This window comes from Lepisosteus oculatus, chromosome 1, assembly GCF_040954835.1.
Source record: "Lepisosteus oculatus isolate fLepOcu1 chromosome 1, fLepOcu1.hap2, whole genome shotgun sequence".
Classification (NCBI taxonomy): Eukaryota; Metazoa; Chordata; class Actinopteri; order Semionotiformes; family Lepisosteidae; genus Lepisosteus; species Lepisosteus oculatus.
The window spans coordinates 35,142,313-35,170,165 of record NC_090696.1 but is presented as its reverse complement, the minus strand read 5'-3'; the positions used below and the strand labels follow the sequence as shown (position 1 = coordinate 35,170,165).

Genomic DNA, 27,853 nt, shown 5'->3' with positions numbered 1-27,853 from the left:
CAAAGTTTATTTTAAGGTGAGTCAAGTCTGAATTAATAAAAGATATTAAAGGAACTACTTACCTGAAAATGCGTAAATAAACAAAGGGGTTACTTGCACTGTCTTCCCTATTTTTTATTAATTAAAAAATAATAATGTCAGGTATACTGTAGCACTCATGTATTAGACGCACACCTACTGGATACATTTCAGAAACAGCCACTTGAATATTGCCATGTATACTTGTGGACACTTCACTGAGAATACCAGGACAAACAGAAAATTTTAAGATAATCCTCTGTCAACATGTTAATATCTTTACCTCTTTGCCTAGTTAAGAAGAGATAATCCTCCAGTGACATTCATTTGGCTTGGTTACCATGGAGAAGACCATGGATGCTGAAGGGTTCCCTTACAGACACCAGGGAGGACAGTGAAGAATAGACAGGTTCTTGTCTTCTAAAGCTTGAGCCATTCCATGTCTCCTCGGTTCTGTATATCTGAGAAGACAATCCTCTCCGACGGAAATCTTGTGATGATGTCATCATGTTCGTAAGTGCACTGCCCGGCCGGAATTCTTGTGATGATGTCATCTTGTTCGTAAGTGCACTGCCCGGCTTGAATTCTTGTGATGATGTCATCTTGTTCGTAAGTGCACTGCCTGGCCGGAATTCTTGTGATGATGTCATGGTGTTCGAAAGTGCACTGCCAGGCCGGAATTCTTGCAATGACGTCATCATGTTTGAATGTGTCCTACTTGGAACACAAAAAAGAATACAAGACGATGTGTTAGATAACCATTCTAGGGTACACCACAAGCACAATTTATATTTCATAATATATAATGATACATAACACTTCCTAATTCCATGAATTTCCATTAAGTGTTTCATTGTACTTTCTACAGTACATAATAAAAAGAAAAAAATGAAAGAAAAGCATACCTTAAAGGCATATTGTGAAAATGGTCATGGTATTATATAAATAGTATTAGTAGACACTCTTTTTATACTATAATAATATTAATTTAACAATATCTTTATTTATTTATTTTATTTGTAAATTTTATTTAAATGTACAAGTTCCACTATACAAAGTTGTATTTATTTTTCACATTCCTGACATATACTGGTGATAACAGGACACAGGACATGAAGTATGGACAGATGAGTTAAAAAAATATTAAAAGCCTTTAATTTGCCTGAAAGAATGGGAATGCTTCATATTAAGATATATGCACATTCTTGCAAGGTTACTTTACAGCAAGAACCTGAACTGAATTAGAAATTGAAAAAACGCAGAACTGACAAATGTTTTATTTACAGACAACGGACTATTTACATGGTATGGTTTATTACTACTCAGAACGGCTACAAGGCTGAAAATTCTGAAATATTAAGTTAAAGGGGTCCATCAAAAGCAACAATTTTGTTAGCAAATTATCTTGGCAGTAAGTATGGTGTATTTCTTATGTTCTTTATAACATTATTAACCATAATTAAAGTGCCATTAAATAATTACTGCACCTACATTTATCAGGCAAAAGTTTGTTTTTAAACTAATTATATAGATCATTTAATTGATTTCATCAAAACATTTAGGCCTAATAATTGCTACTAATATTTAATTTGCTGCCTGCCACAAAAGATTTATTATACTAAATTTTTTTCAGCTGACAGTTTTTTTAAAGGTAACCTACATTAAAAACAGTGAATTAAAAAATCAGTAATAGAGTTAATACAATAATTCACCATAAAATAATAATAAAAACAAATCCCAGGTTGATTCTAAAGGGGAAACCTATATTAACATTAGCTTTTTTCTACATTAAGCAAGTAAAATTAATTAACAGGTCTTTTACACTTCACACAACAAAGAATCTAAACTTTTATTGGTGTCAGTACTCTAAGCACATGTCAAGTTTACTTTTTTCCAAGTGCGAGGTCCTTGAAAAAAAAAAAGAACAATTTGTTTTGTCATTTCAAAAAGCTGACCTAAGAAAATGTAAATGTTTCTCCACCAACATATTCTACTGTATATAGATGAACTATATGATCTGTAAATATAGATAAGTTCAATAATTTTACAATGCTTACATAGCATACAATAATTTATTAACACATTTAAACTTTACCCTTGGTTTAAGCTGTATAATAACATCGTTTATTATAATAATTTGTTTATGTCTCTGATTTCTTAGCCACTTTCACTTGATTTAACTTAGATTATACTTGTTATGCTTGGATGGTGTTACCACAAAATCCTTTTGTGAAAAATATTTCAGAAATTTCATAGTATGTAATACACAGTCAGGCATGAAATCCGTACAAAAATAATTATCAAAGGTACATTTTAATAAAATTGCGGAGATAAAAAAATAGCTAGTCGCACAAGCTACAATTAAATTATAATTACATAAGAATTAAAGAGGAATGCCATAAGAGGAACGTCATAAGGTATCTAATGTGAAATTACCTGACAGGTACAGTTCGAGAGGAGCGATTTGCCAAACAGCTCTGACTAGTAACCCTGTGGGGGATAGCACCTACACAACAAACAATTCAGCATTAAAATTACACTCTACGGTATCTTTTTAATATTCATAAGTAGGACCAAAAAACGAATGCTTATAATGTCACTGGTGCTATTGAAATATGATCATTCAGATGTGAAATCTTAATTTCTGCAGATACTATATTACTTCTTAAAACAAATAGAGACCAAAAGTGTTTTTTTTAATCAGCCCTCATGCATCAAGTTACAGTTCTATATATGACATTTACTGCAAGAGAGAGGAGGCTGTCTGGAAAAAAAAACAGCTTGTCTGGCTATGTTTTAAATGGGCCAAAAAGTTCAAGTAGTTTCCTGAAGTATCCTATTGATTAAAATATTTATAATTAATTTTAACCAAATTATATTAAGTACTGTCCATTCCATACCAAACATTTTAAAGACTGGCATTAATAAAATGTCATAAAACCCTATTCAATAAAAGCTGCATGGATTTTTTCTACGCTGCCAACTCAGAAATCTTTTCTTCTGAGTGCTGCTTTGTTTCAGAACATGCTTAATTCAATATGTTTCCAAAACAATAATCCACTGCTTTATACACATACTGTACAAAGTTTATGCCATAAATACTGCATCTTCAATCAACAATGTAGTCAACAGGTTCTGTAATCTTTAACACATAAAACATGACACAGCAGACAACCATTTTGACCAAAACCTCCCAACGTTTGGAATTTAAAACATGTCCCTCAAAAGAAGCACAATTAATTTTAAAAGTAGTAAGACACTTACATTTTGTATAAGATTGGACTGGTGTTTGATCAAATTTGATAGAACATATAGCAGCTTCAAACCACTAAATACTAAAATGCAAAATTAACAAGTCTGAATCTTTACAGATACAAATCATTGTCTTCGTCACAACAATAAAGATATCTAACATTTTTTTTACACAAGAATAACTTGACTGTAGCTATTTTCAATAGTTTTCTTTTAACATTCTGGCAAAATAATCATTAGATGTCTAAAATTAAGGAGAAATATGGGTTGCAGAATTTAAAATCAGGATTAAAGCTTTAGTTTTTTCAAGACCATATGAAACTTATTTGTGCTCTTAGAATAAGAAATAGTACTAGCAGCTTCTTAGCTGCTGTAAATTATTTTACAGGTGAAACCACATTTACTGCAGTACTATTATTAGTAGTATTTTCTTTTTGAAAGTGTTTCATTGCTTCACAAGGGTAGAGACTGTTTTGGTATACCAAGCAATAATTCATTAATATTCATGCAAAATCTAAATATACATGTGTTCTTCACCACTTTTTACCAGCAAAGTAGCAAAATATCTTACGTGGATATGCAAACAGTTACTCTCTCAATGATAATGAATAATTCTATTAATTTTGCTTAAATGCAAAACAGAATGCCAGATACAACTGAGGATACTTAATTTGGAAAGAAATTAAGCACTATGAAGCTTTTCCAAGTAACTGTCCAATGAATGTTTTATGATGTTAAGAAGATCAACAAAAAAATCCAACTAGACTTCAAGTAAACGACTTGATTTAAATAACTTTCATTTTAATTGCTTTGACTAAAAATCTTATGTTAGTAATTCAAAATTAGATTTATAATTTTCTTTGAATTAAAAAAAATATTTGTTGGTCAAGACTCACCATTTCAATAAATAATAAAGGATAACAATATTTATAGTATACAAAAATAAAAAACAGCACAACATTTCTCACATCTTTTACAAACGTGCTTATGAAATATTAATAATTCATACTCTAAATGTCACCAACTTACCCATATGCCCGTCCTGGGGTGGACTTATTAATGAAATCCTACTTGATGACATCTCGGGCTGTTGTCAATGGTAAAACAATATAAAAAAGATAAAAATTGTAATGATGATTTATTTGATGAATGTGTTTACATATAATTCAAACTAACAAAAAACGATTGGAATTTCTGATATAATGGAATAAAACTTCTTTAACATCAGACTTTAACAAATCCTTCTGAGATGCAGTCTCAAACAATAATTCAGCAATTTTAGAACTCAGGGCACAGAACCTCCAAAGCAGATCCATTACAGACATTACAGAAGTAAAGAGCTTCTTCTCACATGTGGTTTATGTTTTCAGACAAATATGTTTTTTGTTTAAGGTAATGGATAAGATATTTTATTCCAATAGCTGATGTGATGAAAAAGGTAAATGCCTTGGACGTGTATCAAGGATTAAAAACACATGTAAACATTAAATTAAACTGCTAGGGCATGCACATCTCTGTTTGAACCTAGCAAGTCATTACGTCAAAAGTAACATTTCACACTACTTCAGATTTTTTAACAGAGCACCTGCCTCGAGACAACTATAAAAATGTCTATATCCTCTTTTGCCTTTATAAATACATAACGTCTTTCATGATGACAGAGTTATGATGATGTTGATGATCTCATCAAAAAGCTAGCTGGTTTCAAGTATTGCAAATCAAAGACAGTAAAGAACACATTTGTGCATTAGAGTGTAAGCTCCATGAAAAAGAAAAAAAAGGTTTGTGTTATTTAGTGACTATTTGCTGTTTTGTGTTTAGAGTGTTGAATGTCTAGTTTAAGATGATACATCCCACACATACAACGCTTAAAATTATTCTCATGCCAACTGAATTTCGCATGTTTTTACAGGTGATTGCCTGTGATCTATAAAAACATATATCCATATCCTTGTTAGCCTACTGTACTATGGATAAGAGCAACAATCCAGCATATATGTAAAATGATAGTGGGTGACAGATCAGCCAGATGGTTATTTCTTTAGCCAGCTGTCTAAAAACATCTTTCATCAGACATGACCAAGAGTGGAGATTAAAAGGGAATATTGTCTGCAGACTACTTATTAATAAACCACAAAAAAGCACTTAAGAAGGTTTATAAGTACAAGGCACATCAGATTGCATCTGTATTGATTTATACTTTCATTTTGTATATAAACACAGGCAATCTGATCCTGTTATAATGTAACAGAATGGGTCTCACTCACCAGAAAACAGGAGATGCTAATAAATACAGCAATCCATGCGTAACAAAAACTACTAAAAAGCATTTAACAATACTTTTCCTTAATACTAAAATGTGCTCCCATAACTTATCTTATCCGCATACAGTATGTACCTCCTGATTGGCTACACACCTTGATCAAAACAAGAGTAAACCGCATGCTAATCACACAGAGCTAATGTATAATCTCTCCGGTAAAAAATATCTTTGAAAAGGCAAAAACAAAAGATTTCTTTAATCTGGCACATTAATGAATGTACTTTATAACAGAACAATTTTTAAATTAATTTCCCTTATTCTAGAAAAGAATACCTTATTCTAGAAATAAACACTCAGTTCTCTGTTCACAAATGTAGTAATAAACACTACTAGGAGGTTATATAGCTGTCTTCATATGCCAGGTTCATATAATCACATATGCCAGGTTCTATCAGAAATCTGAAATAAGTGTTCATCTTTATTGGTAAAGCTATAACTAATGCTGGTGCATGATGTATCACAGCAAACAATGATGCATCATTTCACTCATCTACTCTTACCTGGGTCCCAAACTGGCCAGATATATGATAGACCACTAGAACCATAAAATATTATACATACAATTGGCTCCAAAAAAGAGCACCTATAGTTCTTTTATGTTTGAGATGCAGTATTAAAACATTTTATTTTTGAAATGTTGTGTAGAATATATATATAAAGAGTTACATGTACATATTTTTAAATACGGTAGGTATTGTAATACTGCTTTAATAAAAAATAATGAGGTGAACACCATAATTTATGAGGCATACTTTTCTAAATTGTTTCTGGACATCCACATCCATTGGTTCAGACCTGGGGAAAGATAAAGAATCAATATTATGCATCATTTGGAGCCTCAATGTGGTTCAGCATATACCATATGAAATACAAAAAGCCTGTATTCAGATTGTATTATTGTATTATGTAAATGTGTATTATAATTATATATTTTGTATGTGTAACATGTATTCAAGACATATGATTATTCTTTAAATTAGGTAAAAATATACAGTAGAAACATTAGTATCTCTACTGAGTATTCAAGTAAAATTCACGACTACTAAGTAAGCCTCATTTAAACATCAGACTGAAATTCAGTAGTCGAACAGTTGGTAGCACAGAGTATGTGCAGATACATGAACCCAGGAAATAATGCTTATATTAAAGGATCTCCTTTCTCTTCTGGAATCGTGTGTATTTTGGACCAAGAGCTGAAAAAGTCATCTAGGGAGTTGTACAGTAAAGAGCAGGAGACTTCTACATCGCCTCTAATGACTTTACTCTAAACACAACTTGGTGGTCTGTAATTTGTCAAGCAGTGATCATTGTAGGAGCATTAATTCTTTGCAATTAAGAATTTTCTTTTGCCAATAAAACACTTTGTTGCTCAATTTTTTACATATTTGTATAATTAGTCTGCCCAAAATGTAGGATATTTTGTGATCAAAAGTACTTTTCAAAATCTATATGGCTTTTTAGACATATAAGATTAATGTTTCAGAACCTCATTTAGTGCGTCAAGGAAGGAGAGTGTAATTTAGTATTTTAAAAATAAAGTCACAATTTGAAACTTTTTCTACTTGAAAACAGTTTCAAATTTCTCTGCCTTCACCCTTTTGCCACATTTATTACAGCAGGTCTCTGAATTTTACCTCCTGCAAAATACAAGATAAAGATAATCATGAAAAATGTTACTGTATTTAAGCCTTAAAATGGGAACTGTTTGATTTTTAGACACAAAAGAAACATTGGTTCTGTAAAATATTACAAACTGTATCTTCAAATTGACAAATCATATTTGACATATTTTATAATTAATAAGCTTTAAAATCTAAGTAGCCTGCTTACATGGTTGTTGGTGATGGTTGTGAGCATTTCTGCAAACCAAATGGTATCTGCTTCCATGAAGATGCTACAAAACACAAAAAGCAATGAAGAGTGATTTTGACAGATAAAACTAAAGGTTTACTTGTAAGGTTTATAACATATAATTGTCTCTAAAAATGATACAAATCATTCAATAACCTGAAACAAACTTAAGGGAACAAAATTAAAGTATTTTAGATAACTCTCCTAATCACATTCTTGCTAACATAACAAAAAATATGTCTCTTTAGAATTGCAAAGTTAAACAGCACAAACGTCAGTTGGTTGTGTGTAAGTAACACGTTCAAAGCAGAAGATGTTCAGCATGTGAAGTGATAAGGCCCTTTTTAAATGTGCATTTATCGGAAATTGACTGAATGCAGAATTAACTAGTGTTAACACCATCACCAAAACAATTATTATTGTGTCATTATAAAAGCTACGGAAATGTATTATTTGTATTTCAATGCACATCTACAAATTCCTCCAATTTGATTTCCACTAGTTTCACAACAACAGATAATCAGACTTTGCATATGTTCAACAATCAGTAAAGACAAAATCAAAACATTCAATAAGAACTTTACAAAGCAGTACAAATCAAATGTTTAACGTTTCTTGCCAATTCTTACCACAACATTATGATGATAACAGATAGGGTATTATTAATCAGGCAATAGAAACAACAGCCTAGACTATACTCTTTTATAAAGGTGTTGTTTTAATTGTAATTGTGTCAACATTTATGTAAATACAATGAGTGGATCTAATTTACATTAGAAAAAGATGTTAAGCTGAAATAGATACTGCAGTTTAAAACATGATTAATGTATGATTTTTATAGAAACTTTTTTTTACTTTGAACATTACAATGAACGAATGTCCCACTGGACAAAAGACTTGGAACAGTATGGATGATGAAAACTGCGGGTGACCGAACACTAGAACTGTCTAATTTGATGTGACTAAAGGATATGGTTTAAATACTTTACAGCATTTGCCAACTATACCACAAATGAAATACACACAGTTTGGAAATGGCAGAACACTGTAGGCTGTAATCATCAATTATTTTTAAATAACATTACACTGAAATTTCCTGATAAGTCTTGATAAGCCCAAAAATAAGGACTTCGCTTTTTTTGTAGTGAGACTAGTTAGCATTGTGACATATGACCCTTAAAAAACAAGCTGCTGCTATACTGTAGGTGGTGATAGTGGTCTATTAGGACAAAAAAACAGAATACAAGATACTGTAGGTTCCAAATAACAGGAAGGCAATCAACCCATTTAGCTTATTTGGTCATTACAGTAGTAGCTAATAGATCCCAAGATCCCACCTAGCCATTTCAAGAAAAATACTCCGGAATCAGCTTCAACACCATGGCTGGGTTGCTTGTTCCAGAGTCCCTTCATTGAAAAAAGTTTTTCTCCTGCTTTCAGTTTTGATACACTTCACCACATTCCCCTTCCTGTAAGTATGTTTCTATTTGTGAACCCAGGTGTGTATAGATGCAGCCTAATTAATTAAAAAAATATTTATTTTAATGGTAAACATTAATGGTAATCACCGATCAGAAAATGTAGTTTATGGTGTCCAGGTATTCGGCTCAAGCACCAAATTAAAAATGCAGTATACTATATGCTTTCCTTTGAACTTCTGATTCTGTTTTAAACCGACCCATAGAAAATTGAAAATTATTTTAGAAATGTGAAATTAATAAATGCCACTCACAAAGTGCATAAATATTTTCTTGTGTTTTCTCCCCCCCCCCCAAAGCAGAGCTGCTGCGCAAAATATTATCTTTAGTTTTTAATGTTAGTTTTTAACATGTACAAAATATATTGGTTGTCACACAGGTAGCCTGGGTACAATTCCCATCTAATGCACAAGTTCTGCTTTAAATAATTGCCCCTTCGAAATAATAAATACTATTTTTTAATAAATAAAATATAATAAATAATAGGTATACTATAAAGATATGTTTATTAAATTCATATAACATAGTATGGTAAATGTTATATAAATATCTAATATGAAGCTGAATACATCAACAAAAAAACTATAGTTCCTGTCATGCCATACATGTTAAAGAATCATGAGAAGTCATACCCACAGATATCCATTCAGTACATCAACTACAGTATACTACTGATGACCATTGTTCTTGCAGACTGCCTTCATCTAGATGCCGTTACTAGCACCACTCCTTCACTCAACAATGTAATCATTGTATTTGATGAAACTGTCACTAGTATAGTTCGCATATGATATGATTAGCGCAGGAAATCACTAATATGTGTGACAGCCATACTCAGCTGCAGTACTTTAAGGGTTCACTGTGCCAACAGGCAGTTTTACAGAGTAGTGGAATCTTGTATCAGATTATTTGAAAAATTATTATATATTCGTCGTGATACGGCACTTACTGTAGTAAGCCTGACACCACCTGTTGCCTGACACCTCCCACATCTTGGATGGCTGCATCTGTTACTATTCTCTGGACTGATTCCAGAAAAGCAATATCTTTTTTGTAATATGGGAACGAATATTGGATACAATATTCTACATAAGATCCTACTAGTTGACTATAGTTGACTATAACAATCCTTTATATAAAGGGGAACTGCAGTCCCAGTTTCTCGGACTGGTTATTAAATCTCCATAATACAATAAATTCACTGATGTTATAGAACGTTTTTACAAACTTCGATTTAAGCCAAAAATTGTGACCTTTGTGAAAGTACTGTAAGTCACCATTTTGTCGTAAACCCCTAGTCTTGCTTTATGTAAAAGCGAGAGTTCCCATGAACTGCAACATAAAGCGGCCCCTTCCTACTCACTAGTCACTGTAATGACTAATATAGTCCGATGTACGAGCGCATAAGTATACAGTAGGTTATGCAGCACACATTTCACCCCACAAATGTTCCAATGTGATTTGCATGCATAGTTAACAAGTAGTGTTTGTCAGCAAAACTGTTTCAAAATCGAGAGCAGCACTTCTATTGGATTAAAAGAGATGTATTCACATCGCCAGAAGTTCTGTTGCCTCATTCTAAATCGCAGAACATGGCACATTTACACTGTTTTTAGATTGGAATTGGAGGTTTTATAAGATACTAAGTACTTTTTACTTTATTGTTTTGAAATGCACTCATCAATGCTGATTCTTTCTAACCCTGAAATATAAAAATAGCATTGCAGTTCTGCTTCTACACTTCTACACTTTTGTCTATAAGTTGTCATTATAAAGACTTAAGTGTTTCATGTGTTTCACTTAGGTTCAGTTATGCATTTTATTTTTATAGTCTTCGTTTTTACTATCTCCATGCAATATTTTTCACTTATCTACATTAAATGTCAAGTTATAGGTGTTTGCCAATCTTGAATTATGTTTTTTTTTGTTTGCTTACTACACCAGACAGAATATGGATCACTCATACAAAATAAGTAAGAGCAGTGTTCTTAATACAGATGTATGTCCTGTGATGCTCCACTAATTATGTCACACAAATTTCAACATTCACACCCCATCTGTGTTCTATAGATTAAGGAGGATTACTCAGTCCAGATGCATTCATAACATTTATACCAACTGCATATTGAGAGACCTATGTGACTTCATCATTTCTTAGGAAAATCAAAATAAACCATACTATCTCTGTTCCCATTATACCTGTTGCCTGTTCAAAGAATTGCGACAGGTTAGATTAGCAAAACATAACTTTTAGACCCTCTAGGTTCATTCTACTTATGGTTTCCATATCCTGAATGTAAATGAAGTAAGACCTATTGTCTGTAATTGCCTGGTTTGGTTTTGTTGACCTTTTAATAGTTGTGTATTGCATTAGCAAACAGTCAATAGATGTTACCCCAGAATGAGAGACTGCTGGAAGAGTTTTGTTAACAGCCTAAGAAATCTTGTTTCCTTGAGATCAATTGGTAGACTAATATGGGGACCTGGAGATTTACTTATCCTTTTCTAGTAACCCTGTAACACTGTTTTATGCAAACATTATTTAATATAGATTTTTGTTCTAACTTAGCCAAGGCATCTTAATTATTTCATAGTAAGCACTTCAGTGAAACATTTAATTAATTGGCCATTTCACTTTCACAGTCAAGAAGTTCCTCATTATTGTCCACGAGAATAAATATGACATAAAACATTATTTCTTGATCAATGTAAACAAAAGACTCAGCTTAACATTCCGCTAATTTAAGAAACTGATTTAAAACATGTTTTATGGCTGGTTAAAAAATATACTCAAACAAAAGCTTATCCAAATCTTACCTGCTATAGCATTTGATGGGGCAGGTGAGGAAGATGTGCAATAGGACTGTTGTGATCTCAAACTAGGTATAAAAGAAAATACTCAGTTTTGTTAAAATTAAAATCAAGACTGACATATTTAATTTCATCCTGTTTATCATTACTGTTTTGTGCATGTGCTACAGCCAGCAAAGCAAAAGAGCAAATAAACATATGTGTCAACATTGTAAACAAACAGTGAAACCTTACTATGTTAATAGTAATAGTAACACCGGATTAATTTAAATGTAATTTTAATTTTGTAAGAGGTATGTAACAGTTTGCCACAGGACAGCACTGCAAGTCAAGAGAGTCTGCTGGATGATATCATGATACTACATCTACATACATACATCATTTAAAAATACATTTCAGGACATTAGGTCACTTTATACATGTGGTTATTGCCACATGATGTGATGATGCACTTGTTCACGTGACCAAAATAAATTATGACAGATGACAGAGTATATCTCATTAACTCAATAATTTCAAGGAACAAAATGGGGAAGTTCCTCCCATTTTCATACAGAAACATAAGTTCCTAAAAAAAACTTTAATCAGTTCATATTCTTTTCTTATACAAAAGCACTATGTATGCTTCAATGGGACTGCCACTACAAGTTTTCTTATAGCCTTAATACTAAACAGGCACAAGGCATCTGAAATGCAGTTTTATTAATATCTTGTAAACATTTTAGTTTAGTTTAGTTTGCCCTGGGTGTGAGTGATAATATGCGAGATTAATTCTAACCTTCCTCCCAAATTGTTATTATATGTTATAATACACATGGAAACAAACCCTTAGACACAGCCTATATTCTGGAAAGGACTTGATTCATTTTTGCCCACATCTTCAAAAAAAAACAAAAAATAGAGAAACCTACCTTTGATTCTGCAGTGAACATTCCAATTTTGCAATGTAGGCTTTCTGTTCACCAATTTTTCTGTAAATTAAAAGACAACACAAAAAATATGTAACACTTCCCTAACTTAACAAAGAAACGGGATGTACATTATACCTTACTGAGCTCAATATACTTGAAAAGAAATAATGCAAAGATTTCTTACTTGTTCATCTGTTGCATCTCACCCTTCATCTTCTGAAGTGATGCTTCCATTTTTTCACTCTGTAAAAAAGCAGTTTTTTCAAGAATGTGAGCATTGACAAGACTCTGCCCCCAGATTTGTTTGAAAACACAAACACAATTTTTACTACTGATATTTTTAAATGACTATTTAACTCCAAATAGAGATAAATGGCAATTCCTTGTAAAGTTTTCTAAATAATAATTTTCAATGTATCAGTAACAAATAGTACTGGACATACTGTATATGAAGTATTAAAGAATTAATTGATTTTAACAGTTATTAGCCTTTACTTACAGTATGAGGGAAATTAAAACTGCCATACGTCTAGACATTTTCTGTTTCAAAATGTATTTACTTTTCAATGTATTTCAGATTTGTTCCACAGAATGCCTCAGTCAATATTACAAAGCCACATACTGTATATGCTAAGATTATATGCACCATTAACTATAAGGAGCAAAATGCAAGACTACTGCATTCATAGGTAACATTGCATTAACTGTACTATTGTGAAATCTATGAAAATGTTAAGGAAGGATGACAGGGATACTGTTTACAAAATTATTTTTTCATTCTCTCCTATGCGCAATTGAAGGGTTTGTAGCTACAAGTCAGGATGTGAAAAATACACAACTGGCTATTCCAAATCTGTGGTTAGAACAAAAAAGCATGATTATTCATTTAAAAAGACGACTTGCACTCAGAATAGAAATTTCACCTTTTGTTTGTAGTATGCTAACAGCCTCTTCCTGTGTCTTTCTTGAAATTCTAAAACCTGTGTAAAAAAAACAAAAACCATATTGTGACCATATTGTAGAAGCAATTATTTAACAACTGCAATAGCATCTACACTTTTTATTTTACATTATATTACATTACAAATATCCTGAACATTACAAGTCACAGTACAAAAACAATTAAAGTATCCTATTACATTCATTTTAATGTAATGCAATGTCAATCTCATAAAACTTTAAATAAACGTTTACTGAATGGTCCTTTTTCTTTAGTTGGGCAAAGAAGAAAAATAATATGGAAACACAGCAATCAAAAACGTATAAGTTAACTACCAATAAATATATATTTTGCCAGAGAGTTTAATCCACTTGCAAATAAACAGTAATAGGATATAAAAGTATAGAAAGTGTGCACAACTTTCTGCTGCTACTTAATGCAGTTTCTTTCTATACTTCTGTGGAAATTCAATAATTTTAGATACTTCACAAAAACATTTTGCACTAGAAAGGAGACTACAAAAAAGCACAGTAAATATGAAAAAAATGCAAAATGCTACAGTGTAAATATACTGTAACTGCAAGAGTGATGGTAAAAGATTTCTACTGAATCTATATCATATGGATAACTCTGGGTAACTAACCAGACTTTCAATATAATTCTGAGATCAGTGACTGTAAATTGTTCAATAACAATTTACAACAAACCCAATCTTCCAGTCCACACAGGATTACAAATGGTGGGACTGGTTTTCCAATATCTTGCCTTGAATTTGGTCCAGCTTTATCTCTCAAATTTCCAATTTGTGTAATTAAGTTGAAGCTAATCACAAGGACATTTTAAATAATTCATTTTTAATGTTATTTGATGTATTATTTTTGTTATTTTGAAATTCTTTAACAAAATATGCATTAAGTCAAAGCCTAAGCTAACACAATTAAATTATGTTTGGTAAAATTACTAAATTATTCCTTTTTGTAAAGAACATTGTATTTTTCTTTAAATTCTTTGGGTAAAAAATATCAAAAAGATGACATTGTCAGAACTGAATTATAACCTCTGTCTAAAACAGTAATTGCCTATTTGCTATTAGATCCATTTGCTTACTAAAGTATTTTTGAAACGATTATCCATATATCCAATTAGAAAAGAATAATATATACTTTATAGAACTTTAAAGGAAACAATTACCTTTGTTATCTCTGAGCAATACCTCTTACAAATTGGTTCTATGTCTGTGAAAAGAGCCTTGACTTCTGGACTGCTCTGCAGAAAAACAGGTTTAAGCATTTTAGAAATACGTCTCCTTGGGGAATCTACAGTCTAACATATAAATGTACACTTATAATTGTACAAGTGTATATGCCATGATAGCAAAATTACTTGAATTTACTTCACTAGAAAATATAAAAATGGCACAAAAGTTCAAAATAGATAACATATTTTATAGAAAGACTTCATAACTTCTACAGCATTTTTAACTAACGTATCAATAATGAGATGTAAGCAGTCTGTGGTTATTTGTAAATGAATGCAAGACAATAAAAATTCATCCCATGGTACGGATGTTATCTTATGGCCATAAACTTTTTAACCCCTTACACATTTTGTTGCTTTAAAACTTGCAGTCATGACACTTTGTTAATTAGGAAAATAATATTTTATACAAAACCTACTCCACACATTTAAAGCAAGAAAACACAGAAAGAAGAAAACAGATAATAAGAAAGAAAAATGTAAACGTCATAATTACAAAAATATTAAAATCCTTTGCTTTAGCAAACCTAAATTAATTTAAAACAATAATTGAACAAGTTTAAAAATTAGTTGAATGACCTCTGTCTGGGACAATAATGGGTGTTTTTGTCTGAAATCATGAGAACTCTCTCAGTCAGGTACTGAATTTCCAGCAACGATTCAATCATGAAGACCAAGGAGCTATCAAAACAACTCAGGGATAAAGTTGTGTAATTTCAGGAGATCAGGAGAAGGGTAAAAAAACATTTCAAAGACCCTTAATGTTTCTTTGAGCATGGTGAACTTGATTATTAAGAAGTGAAAGGCTCCCAGACACTACCTAGATCAAGATGTCCTTCCACACTAGACAGCTGGAGGAAACTGTTTAAGGATGCCACTGTGAGCGTTTTTGTTCTACACGAAAAATGATACATCTGACATGAACCCAACATAATGTATCATGCAAACAACATATCCCCTGGTGTCAAGCATGCTGGTGGCAGCGTTACTTTATAGCTGTGCTTCTTATCATCTGGGACTCGGACGCTTGTCAAGACTGATGGGAGTTGGAGCAATGTACTGGCAAATTTTAGGTCTGAAGCAGGTTTTCCTCTAAAACTGGGACACAATTTCACCTTCCAGCAAGACAATAATCCAAAGTACAAGCCAAAAGCTACACTGGCATGTTTTAAGCATAAGAAATTGAATGTCCTTGAGTGGCCCAGTCACATTCCTGACTTGAATCTATTTAAGAATCTGTAGAAAGACTAAAGATTTGCTGTCCGAAAGATTCTTGTATTTTCAAAGTGAATGGGTAAAAACTGCACCAAGCCAGTGTGCAACATTTGTAGAGATCAACCCAAAAAGACTTGCTGTTGTCATTGCTGCCAAAGGTGTCTCTGCCAAATTTTGAGTTCATGGATCTGAATACATACAGTATGTGATCAACATATGTTACAATGCATACTTTCAGTATGCAGTCAACATTGCTGGTTTTTGCCGACATTTACTTTAACTTATCTTACCCTTAATGGTAATGGCTGGGTGGAATAAACAGTACTCATAGTTTGAAGTCTTCAGTTTGAGAAAAACTTAAATTAAATAATAAAATTATTAAATATTACATTTAAAAATATAATTGTTAAATGAAATATACAAATGTGTATCATTTTGTAATTTCACAAACTAGGACAAATTCTTCTAAACAATCTACTGTCACATGTCAGACATGTTAAATAAATTCCAGTTAAATAAATCATTGTTTAATGTGCAAAACCAAAATGATACATGCACGATTTGCATAAACAGAGTCACAAAATTCTTCTTAAAAATTTTTTTGGGGGATTTTTAAAATCAGAGTAAACAAGTATAAATATGACCTTCATTTGAAAGCTAAGAGCGGGCAGTTTGTCAGATGAGTACAAACATAGTTCTAAAAGCTTTTAAAAAGTGTACTATATTATCATCTATATTAAACGGAAGAGGAACACATCTGAGGCTAAAATATATTTTTTTAACATGAAATTTAGTTGTGTCGACGGTAGATAGTTTTGCTACTAAAGCATCATTACAATACACAGTATCATTCTTTGTACTACACTTCTAGTACATAACATTTCTAATGTCTCATAAATGAAGAAAAGGAAATAAGATTGCTTACTTTGTTTGAAAGTGGCTGAATTTTACATTGTGCTTTACAGACAAGACACTGATCTTTATTCCCTGAAAAAGCAAAACACACATTGTAAAGAAAAATACTTAAAGAATACTTTGATACTTTTCATATCAAATCTGCAGTTTCTATTATATTTTATTGTTTAATATGTTGCAATATCACCACCAGAGGGCATCATTGACTGACTAAAATATTTTTAAGAACAAAATACCAAAGAAGTCCAGATGCCGTATGCAATAGATGACATTTTATATAATTATGAAAATGTACAGGTAGTGGACAACAAATGGAAACACCCAGATAAATAAGGGACATTGAGTATGTTGAAAGAAAGAGCTTCCACACCACTATGGCTAATACATTAAGCAAATAATGTAATAATAATGTAAAATACATTAAGGAATCCTACTCCGTTGGGCCCCTGAGCAAGGCCCTTAACCCCAACTGCTCCTGGGGCGCCATATAAATGGCTGACCCTGCGCTCTGACCCGAAGCTACTTTCCCCGTTTGTGTGTCTCATGGAAAGAAAGCTGGGGTATGAGAAAAAGACATTTTCATAATACAAGAAATTTTATATGGCCAATAAAGTGATCTCTTTTATCTTAATATCTCCTCGTGCTTAGGGTCCTGCACAGAAAACCGAACAGTGGAGAAATGTGATATGGTCAGATGAATCATCCTTCACCATGTTCTCAACAATCAGACAAGTGCATGTGTGGCACAACCTAAAGCACTTGACACCTTTTACTGTTTTTTTTACAACAGTGAGAGTTCTGGTGGTTCTTAATTTGCTGCGTGGTGCATTTTCCTGGCATGGTTTGTGGACATTCATTCCATTAGAAGACAAAGTCAATGCTAATCACTACTAAATAGTTAATAGTTATAACTAATGAGTTATCATCATTACCTCATGCTGCAGAATTTCTTGCCTGCTGCGAGGGGAGTCTACCAGAAGGACTATGCCCTCCACTGAGCACATGTGGCCACCTGGCAGTTTGATCAGTATGACACTGATGTTACCCATATGTCATGGCCTTCTCAGTTACCAGATCTGAACTCAACTGCACATGTATGTTATATTATGGAACAACACCCGGGGACAGCATTCTCTACCTCCATCAGCCAGGCCTGAGCCGATTGACTTTCTCATGAAAGTGAATGACTTTCTCATGCATCCCTCCTGCAAAACTGCAGATGCTGGAGGATTCTTTGACTCTTTTACATTTCTAGGAGATGTTAAAAGTGGGGGTTTTAGAATGTGAAGTTGTTTCTGTATTACATCAATAAATACAAACATTTTGGTGTGATACCCTTGTGAGAAAGGTAGTGTAGTCTATCTATAGTGTAGTTCAGGTGGGTAGCTGCGTCAGCATGCATAGGCTGCAAAGGAACAAGTAATAGGTTTATTCCATGCTGAAAAAAAGAAAAAAGAGAACCGTGGAGCCTTCTTCAGGTGTGAGAGAGACAAGGGCAGTAGGCAAAGATAAAGTAGCGGGAGAACAAAGGTTGGGAGGGAGGAGGAGTGAGAGGCGGGAGCAGGGGCGGGAAAGAGAGGCCAATCAAGAGGTGTGAAGTCAGAATGGGTGCAGAGAGGTGTGAAATGGAACTTCCAATGAATGGAGAAAATTTAAAAGAACAGTAGTCTGTCGTTAAGAGAAGGGAGAATGTGTGATCCTAGCTGCAGAATAATTTTGGTTTCGGTGGTCTTTCTGATGTATGAGTTCGGAAAACCGTCTTTGAGAACACAGACAGAGAGATTAGAGTGGTCGTGGCCGTCAGAGGTGAAATGAGAAACAATGGGCTTGGAGAGATCCTTAATCTTCACAGCCCTGACGTGTTCTCTGAAGCAGTCTCCGAGTCTCCTTCCTGTTTCTACAATGTAGATGGCTGGGCATTTACTGCAAGAGATACAGTAAATAAGGTTGCTGGAGGTACAAGATGCTGTCTGGGTGATCCAGAATCGTCCTGAGGGGCCTTGAATGAGTGTGGTAGTGGATGTGTACTTTCAGGTGATACAGTGAGCTCTGTTGCAAGGGAAAATGACTCGGAGACTGCTTCAGAAAACACGTCAGGGCTGTGAAGATTAAGGATCTCTCCAAGCCCATTGTTTCTCATTTCACCATTGTTTCTCTCCGTCTGTGTTCTCAAAGACGGTTTTCCGAACTCATACATCAGAAAGACCACCGAAACCAAAATTATTCTGCAGCTAGGATCACACATTCTCCCTTCTCTTAACAACAGACTACTGTTCTTTTAAATTTTCTCCATCCATTGGAAGTTTCATTTCACACCTCTCTGCACCCATTCTGACTTCACACCTCTTGATTGGCCTCTCTTTCTGTCCCCTGCTCCCGCCTCTCACTCCTCCTCCCTCCCAACCTTTGTTCTCCCGCTACTTTACCTTTGCCTACTGCCCTGTCTCTCTCACACCTGAAGAAGGCTCCACGGCCAAAACGTTATGTTCTCTTTCTTCTTTTTTTCAGCATGGAATAAACCTATTACTTGTATCTATAGTGCAGTCAATCAGATTCTGTGTCAAAACACCAACAGAAGTTAACATCAGGGAACGTAGGAAAGGCAGGAAATACAGAGTGTCTCGTCAACCTTCCAGATTCTTGTGGGATCAGAGGAAACAAGCTCTGTGTTTCAGTCCTATATCATACAGTATTGATAAAATCGGAGATTTGTGACTACATATTTAATACATATTTAATATTAGCTTGTAGTTTGTTATCTATAGTATACGGTGAGAATGCCAAACAGTGCTAACATCATACAACAACTAAGAACTTCTAAAAAAAAGGTTGTATAAGCTTTGTCTTGTTTCAGTAAGATGCAACATCCTAAATACTTTGAAAGGACAGAGTTCACAGAATTTTGAATTAAGATTTACATATGCTTGCATCCGTCACAGACAGAAATGCATGGACTGGCATTGCAATGATAAATTGATAAGATCTTTTACCTTTTTAATTTTCAGTGACAGACAATTACAGAATAGTATACTTAGTTTCATGCCACAGATTGTTTTAAATCCTAAATACATAATACTTATTGCAGCTTTGAATTGATGACTTCATCATCAAAACTGGCCATTTTTCAAGCCAGCTGAAGCACGTCCATGAATTACCATTTGTTTTATTACTGTGCAGAGCTCTGAAGACTGAGGTAAGCATACTTTTCCATAGAAAATAGGTCACCAGCTGTCTAAACAATTTTGCCAAAGCACACAAGGCAAGATATATCAAAAGGAAAAGACAGCTGTTATCCTGGAATCTTCACGTTTGGATAAAAAAAATGACCCACCTAATTTATGAGTAACACCAATTAAAGTTTTGAATTTAAGATGAGTTTTTTTTAGTAATTAGAAAACACTTTGGACATAAAAAGTGGAAAAGCAAATTCTTCTTTTCTGTAATCTATAAATTAACTAGAATTTTTGCATCCATATACAGATGTTTTATTGTTTTCATAATTTATTAAATTCTGCTGATTATTTCAAAATGTTTTAAATGTTACTTAAAATAATATATAGTACAGGTATTATGCATATTACGAACACATGCTGTATATTGAAAGAGACATTTTACCTTTCTGAAAACACACTTCACATATAATGTGGCCACAGTTTGTAACCGCAAGCTGGCGACTGGTGCTAGGTTGATGAAAACAAACATTGCATAAGATCCAATTAGGCATCCCAGTTAGACCTTGAAGACAGAAAAACACATGGTCGTTGAAGAATAACAATACAATATTATTGATTACTGTAAAATGAAATTAAAATCTTCAAAGTTGTTAAAGCAACACGCATTGCATCTTTGCTTAGTTGTGGATAACTGCAGTACATCTATGTTTATATAACACATAGTACTTCATAATCAAAACTTGTGTCCTTTTTCATTTCTGTGCATCTAGTACATACTGTCATGGTTCACACACACAAGAAATCTGCCTTGTCCAAGATGTGTGGCCCTGGGGAACCTTGAACATTCAAGATTTCTTGATACAGACTGAAAGCAACTGAACAGGAGGGCACCTGAGTTAACCTTAAGAAATGGATTGAACAAAATTACTTCACACCAACACCAGACAAATCCTAACTGTCCTGGGTCAAACACCTTATTGAGCACATGGTATTGGATCAGTTGTGGAAGATCCCATAGTTAGGACTTCAAGGCTAAACTAAATTGGTGTGCTCGTAAGTCCCAACTGCAATGAACTGTGAGCTACCAGACATTGCCAAGGTATATCCTTACATTAAACTCAGTAGCAATGGATTCCAGCTAGTGACTGCTGCCCTCTCAAGCTTCCTGACTGAACTAAACTATTATTATGCTTTAGGCTTCATGAGCATGAGTTCGAAATACTAGCTAAAATTAAAATAATTGTATTTTATAGCTAAGATAAATGAGGCAGTGCGCTGGCTCTGTGGCCAAGGATCTGTCCCTGTGGCAGGCAGAGGAATCCTACTCCATTGGTGTCAGGAATTAGTAGTGAGGACCCTATGCAGAAAACCAGGGCAAACTCCAAAAGGCGTAGTCGAAAGAACAATCCGAGGTCTGAAAGCCGTAGGTAAACTACCGGTGCAAAAGTACAAATAACCAGAGGCGTAGCCGTAATCCGTAAGGAAGCCGAGAGTCAAAACCAGAACCAGGAGACTTAAACGGAGAACAAACCAGGGTCAGGAAGCCAAAAACCAAGTAGTAAATAACAATGAGACTGGGAGTACCCAGGAAAAGCCTAATACTGATCACCGGGAAAAGTGTGAAGCAGCATTAAATAGGCTGGGGAAAAGGGCTAATTGGGAACTGTGTTGGAATGTGAGGTGGAATGCCGATTCCTCCAGGGGGCCCCAGTTGGGCCCCTGAGCAAGGCCTTTAACCCCAACTGCTCCAGGGGCGCCGTATAAATGGCTTACCCTGCGCTCTGACCCCAAGCTTCTCTCCCTGTCTGTGTGTCTCATTGAGAGCAACTTGGGGTTAGCGAAATTCCTAATACAAGAAATTGTCTATGGCCAATAAAGTGATCTTATAAGATATAGATAAATAATTTATGTTATCCAACCTGTGTCTGTGTTATACAACAATCATTAAAACACAGATAATGTACATAATTTGAGAACATATGAAAATGTCAAAATTCTAATAAGGCAGTATATGTAGTTATACAAAAGCTAATAATATTTGCGCACACAATTGCAATGTGAGAACTACAAATTGAAGTTACAAAAGAAACTTTTGTCTTTACCTTTCATGTGAATCATAGAATGCACTTTCTTTTACAAGAGCTTATCTCCATCACAGTTAGAAATTTGCTAACATTAAGCTTGTACAGCATGGCAATATTATGTATGCTCAAAGAGTATGCTATAATAGAATGATAACCAGTCATAGGCTTAATTATTATGTGAAAAACATTGTAGAAGAGATGTCAACATAATTATGACAGTATTGAGAACTACTGAGCCTAGTAAATAGTTGGATGTGCTCTTGAAATTTAATTTTTTTATTGGGCTATAACAAAATGATTTTAACTGCTCAATTAAGCCACTGTTGAGCTTGATCATTCTTCCATTACTTAACTACATCATAAATGAATAATTGAAAAGTGTAGATATATACTGAAATCCTATTGAAATAAATAAATATGTGATTAAGGTTTTGTATGATTATAATTATGTAGTAATTGCTTTGCCCTTTATCCAGTTCTCCTGCAGCACCTGTTTAACTTTCCTCTTAAAGAGGCACCATTTTTTACTTATCAGTGAAACCATTCAGTGATGTTAGTTGGCACTCCTGGGATAGGCGAACCATACGCTAGGGGAAAGTTTTATTACGTTGTATAAAGAAGGACACCTACAACTGATGCAAGGTATTTTTCCGATCTTCCACTGAATTTCTGTGGTTAGTGTATCTATACATTGAAATAAAATTCCTTGTCACCAGTTTAAGCCTTATACACTACTACACTGTCATCTTTCAAAACACATGGGCTTCAAACTTACCCCAGATGTCTGAATGTTACAAAACCACTATTGTTTTCTCTTACATGGCCTTTTTATGAACACAGCTCTTGAATAATTTTGTGTGTTACCATTTTGTAATGGCTAATGGATTTTGTAGGATAATAGCACAATGGATATTACATTCTTACAAAGAGTGACAGTTAAATGTGCACATTTAATGGCATTTTACTATTTATTAAAAAGATACAGTAGATATAAAGATACACACGAACATGGCTTATTTATATTTATCTTCTGAAGTCTCATGCAAAGGAAATGGTTTGCTTACATACTGTACATTAAAATTCAGAATTCTTAATCTGCAGCTATGTACTAAACCTGAGCAGCTGCTGACTCCCAAAGTTAATGATTGTTTGTACTGTAAGTCTGTGAGCAGTTAGCCATGATCACCTGAAAGTACCACACTACCTGTCTCTACATTAGTATACCTAAAACATAGATTCAAACGTTTGCAACTGATCCACAGAGGGTCAGCTACTGTACTTTGCTTTCAATTACTTTGCTTTCAATTTTCAGAAGTTCAGTTCTAAGAGTGTTCCTCTATTTGCTGACTGCTTATTTGCAGTTGAGAATCCCCCTCTATGAATTGGCTTCAATACTCTGCTCTCCTCCCCACTGATAGCTGATATGTGGTGAGCGTTCTGGCGCACTATGGCTGCCGTCGCATCATCCAGGTGGGGCTGCACATTGGTGGTGGTGGAGGGGAGTCCCCATTACCTGTAAAGCGCTTTGAGTGGCGTGTCCAGAAAAGCGCTATATAAGTGTAAGCAATTATTATTATTATTATTATTATTATTATTATTATTATTAAGTCATTCGACAGATTATTTCAACAATTCATGCCCTTTACAATTTATGAATTTCTGTATTACAGTGATTCTTAGTGCTTTTCTTGGAATACCCCAGTGTCTGCTGTTTTTTGTTCTAATTGAGCCACTTAACAACCAGTGTTAATTTGTGCCTGTAACTGTTCTGCTTGCTGGTTTAGACTTTTTTCTTTACAATTGGCCCTGAACTACTACAGACAGCACAATATACTGTAAAAGAGCTCTATACAATGACATTACCAGAATCTCCACCACAAAATACACTGGAGTGTGGAAAGGTATTGAAAGAAGACCTTTTGCAAAAACAAATCTTTCTTGCACAATAAGACTCTTACATTACAGGGAGCCTTTGAAATTAAAGTGCTGAATTATGGTACATCTTAGTGAATAAGTGCTTATGAAAGCTATTTATGATCATAGTTTCAGGCTTTTGTCAAAACGTAATTCATTTTTCTCTGTGTAATTCAGACAGCATTTAGTCAATACTAATGCATATTTATATGCTTAGTAAAGTATTATTAAATAGTACTAAGGTAACTCAAAAGTTATATCGTTCAAAGTAATACATTTGGTATTTTTTAAATATTTACATATTGAGATTCTACATCCTATATAATTTTACTTTAGTTCATAAAACAGTAAAAACAGGGCATTGATCCGTGCATTACCTACTATGAATTAACAGAAAATCTTGATTTTTATTTTCAAAGTCAGAGGAATGCCAATGCATGAGTCCTAAAGTGGGTTATGTGACATAATTTATCATGGTTACCCCACCCTGAAATACCAAAAGACGCTTTCTTCAGCATTAATGGATGTTATGGACACACTGATATTGATGTCAGATGTTGGATTTACTCAGAAATGTTGTTTATCCTTAATCTTTGAAATCGGTTTCCAGACTGTTTTTTTTCCATACCATACTTATCCAAAATTCAAAAAGCTGTGGTGTACTCTCACATTTTTTCACGGCTGTCCTTCCCCCAGTGAGCAATAACATTCACTCTGAGGACTGTGCATAGTAGAAAAAACTCAACAATGTGAAACTAATCATCAACAAAAAATACATTTTAACTCATTACAAACTGGTAATTGTATCACAGTATCTTTACTTACTCCTGTTCAGATTGATAAATAAATATCAGGAAGCAAAGTATTTATCTTTAGGTTTAAAGTATTTGCAAAAACTTCAGATGAACGTCTAGAAGTTCAAATATTAAATCACTTTATGAAACCACTGATTAAACCATCAAAGAGCAAATAACTGTCCTAGGAGTCGCAGCAAGATTTGGACAGAATATATTTATGGGTAAATTTCCCCACCGTGTGAAATTATTCCATACCCAGTTCGCTCTTACCGTGTTGAAGCTAGCCGTTCAATCTGAGCTCAATTGATCAGATTTAAATCTCGTTCAGTGAAAATTAATAATCCAGCACAGATGCAGGCAGTAATTATGGAAGCCCTTCACACCTGCAATGTAAATAATGGCAGAGTGGAAATCCCACATTTAGTTCCTAAGGGACATTTTAGTTCAAATGTTAATGAGTCACCACTAATCCTGAATCTGCATATGAGGCTCAGAGCCAGCAACAATGCTACAGTACAAATTCAATACAACGTTTCTAGTCGAAAACGAATGTACCGTGTGACACTGGTTTGTCGAGATTCATATGCGTAACACAGGATACTGTACTGTACGTTATTCGTGAAGAAATAGACCCACATAGAAGACAGCGATTAGCTCTGAGTTTTGTGCGCTCAAATTTGACCGCAGTTAATCCTTAGTGTTAAAAGATTCGACTTAAACCTATTTCAAACCTTAGACGTTACCTGCTACCCCGCGTCTTCACGAAGGACTAATGAAAAATGATATCTGTAGTGACGAAACACAACCATACCTAATTCAGAACCAAAGACAGTGACACTTTTTTCGTTGCGTAGCCGGTATTTCCACTTCTGCAGCGCACCAAGACTGGGTGTCAGCAACTCTCTGTACGTCCTGGCGAGACAACTACACGTTTTTTTCTTCTTAATTAAATCGTCAATATTCTTGTTCTACCCCCCCTATTTCGCAGTCACCAATGGTGTATTTTACGATTGCGAATGCCACAACCGCCTACAGGAGAAAGTAAGGAAGTTAAACCTCGGCCCTCTCGCCTTTTAATACGTCACAGCCGATAGAGCCCTGATTGGAGGAAAGGGGCGCGTCCCTCGCCGACTGCAAGGGGTCGCTTCAAGCCGAGAGAGCGCCGGCCAGTGATCCCGCGATCCTTGAGTTCAAACTGTACACGGGCGAGCGCCTTTACCGCTTGAGCCGTTAGCGAAACCCCGTAGATTAACAAGATCTGTATGACTGTTACTTTTCAACACACAGTACATCTTAATCAACCCTGCCGGCTATTAAAATATTTATTAACGAATGTTCACTTGTCTTTGAAATTGTCATTGAGTTATTACTGTCAAGGCAAAGCTGTCTAGGATTGCATTATACTGTACATACCTGTATATCTGTGGATTTTGAGGATGTCTGGGGTAGGAATCACAGTAAATGATGACTGTTTACATTATGTATGGTATGTCATGTTGACTTTTTATAAAAAATTAAGCTATCCATTCCCTGCCCCCAATATGTGTATTGTCGTATTTAGTAGTATGCCAAAGGTGTCTCTGACAAAGTGCTGCAGGTTTTATACTGTAGTTCACCCTTAACTCACAAATTAAACACTTAAGATATTACTTTCTGTTGACCACTCAAATAGATAATATTGTCAAATAAGTAGTTTGGAGATAAGTAGAAATACCAACAGCCTGAAACTTCAAAGGATCACAGTTGGCTGTTCATGAATCAATTAACTGGCTAAATCAAATCTCAAATCAGATCAAAGCTCTCATATCTTCCAAGTATTTAAGGGTGACCTAAAAGACCCGCTAGCCTGTGGCTTTCCATGGTGGGGCTAGCCACTCCTTAGACAGCATGCCTCATGCCTTCTAGATGTGCAAAATGGGGAAATAGAGTATGTATTGATAAGATCTTCTGTAACTGAAAATACAGTCCAGTACATAAAAAGAACCATTATCAGAAAGAAAACTTACTATTGAAATTTAGCAGTTTAAGAATATGTTGTGCTTAATGGTTGTATACAGATACAAAATATATACAGAGTTGTAAGCATGCAGCCTATTGGCAGTTGTGTATGATCATGGTGAGAGTGTACTTAACACATCAAAAATAACTCTACTAAAACATCATAAGTGCCCTGGGCTCATCAGGAGTAAATTGATTTTTTTACTTAGGACAAAATAATGAGTAGCTACCCTATTTACTGTATTAATGAAGTATAGCGATGCAGGAAACAGACATATTCTTGAATGTCCACATATATACAGTACAAGCACTCAAACTCAACCAACTCATTCACTGCCAGCTGCCTCATAGCTACAGTGTCTACATGTAGAGGGGCTGACAGGCACGTTCTCTCACATACCAGTAGGGTCACAACGTAGAAGGAACAGAAAGAATACAGAGACACCATGACTAACGAAAACCCAAGACAAAAACTGAGCAATGCAGTCCCAGTACTTGCAGGCCTTGAATCAAGAGGCTGCAGCCTGAGTCCAACACTGTTCAATATCTACTGTATATACTGTAAATGGAATAGCAGAGTTGTTGGAAGATTCTGCAGTGCCTAGCCTTACATTACACAACACAGAGATCGAGTTCTTCCTCTATGTTGGTGACCTGGTCCTGCTCTCACCCAGAGAACAGGGGCTGAAGGAGAGTCTGGCGTTGCTGGAGCTGTACTGTCAGACCTGGGCACTGACAGTCAGACAAGACCAGAGTCATAATTTTCCAAAGCTAGAGCTAGATCTCCTGGAAACAGGTACAACTTTACACAGAATAACATCACTCTCGAACACACAACCAGCTACATATAATTTTGACTAACTATCAGCTCGTCTGGGAGTTTTGACCTGGCAGTGAATACTCTGAGGGAGAAGGC

At 34.5% G+C, this 27,853-nt stretch overlaps 1 protein-coding gene across 3 annotated transcripts; it reads right to left on the bottom strand.

Annotated features, from left to right (window-relative positions):
* rnf212 (ring finger protein 212) lies at window positions 1-26,020 on the bottom strand. 3 transcript variants are annotated; one of them, XM_015344819.2, is made up of 14 exons: window positions 25,751-26,020; window positions 25,210-25,322; window positions 20,587-20,706; window positions 16,982-17,043; window positions 14,776-14,850; window positions 13,568-13,624; window positions 12,829-12,887; window positions 12,645-12,704; window positions 11,740-11,801; window positions 7,424-7,487; window positions 6,346-6,388; window positions 4,300-4,357; window positions 2,455-2,524; window positions 1-735 (listed from the first exon to the last, which is right to left on the bottom strand). In XM_015344819.2, exons 3-14 carry the CDS (start codon window positions 20,693-20,695, stop codon window positions 342-344), a joined length of 1,113 nt encoding a protein of 370 aa, XP_015200305.2. In that variant the 5' UTR covers window positions 20,696-20,706; window positions 25,210-25,322; window positions 25,751-26,020; the 3' UTR covers window positions 1-341. The 3 variants fall into 3 exon arrangements, with proteins under 3 accessions (XP_015200305.2, XP_015200304.2, XP_015200306.2); XM_015344818.2 differs by lacking the exon at window positions 25,210-25,322; XM_015344820.2 differs by lacking the exon at window positions 25,210-25,322 and having other exon boundaries at window positions 1-732.
* Between the last annotated feature and the right edge of the window lie 1,833 nt (window positions 26,021-27,853).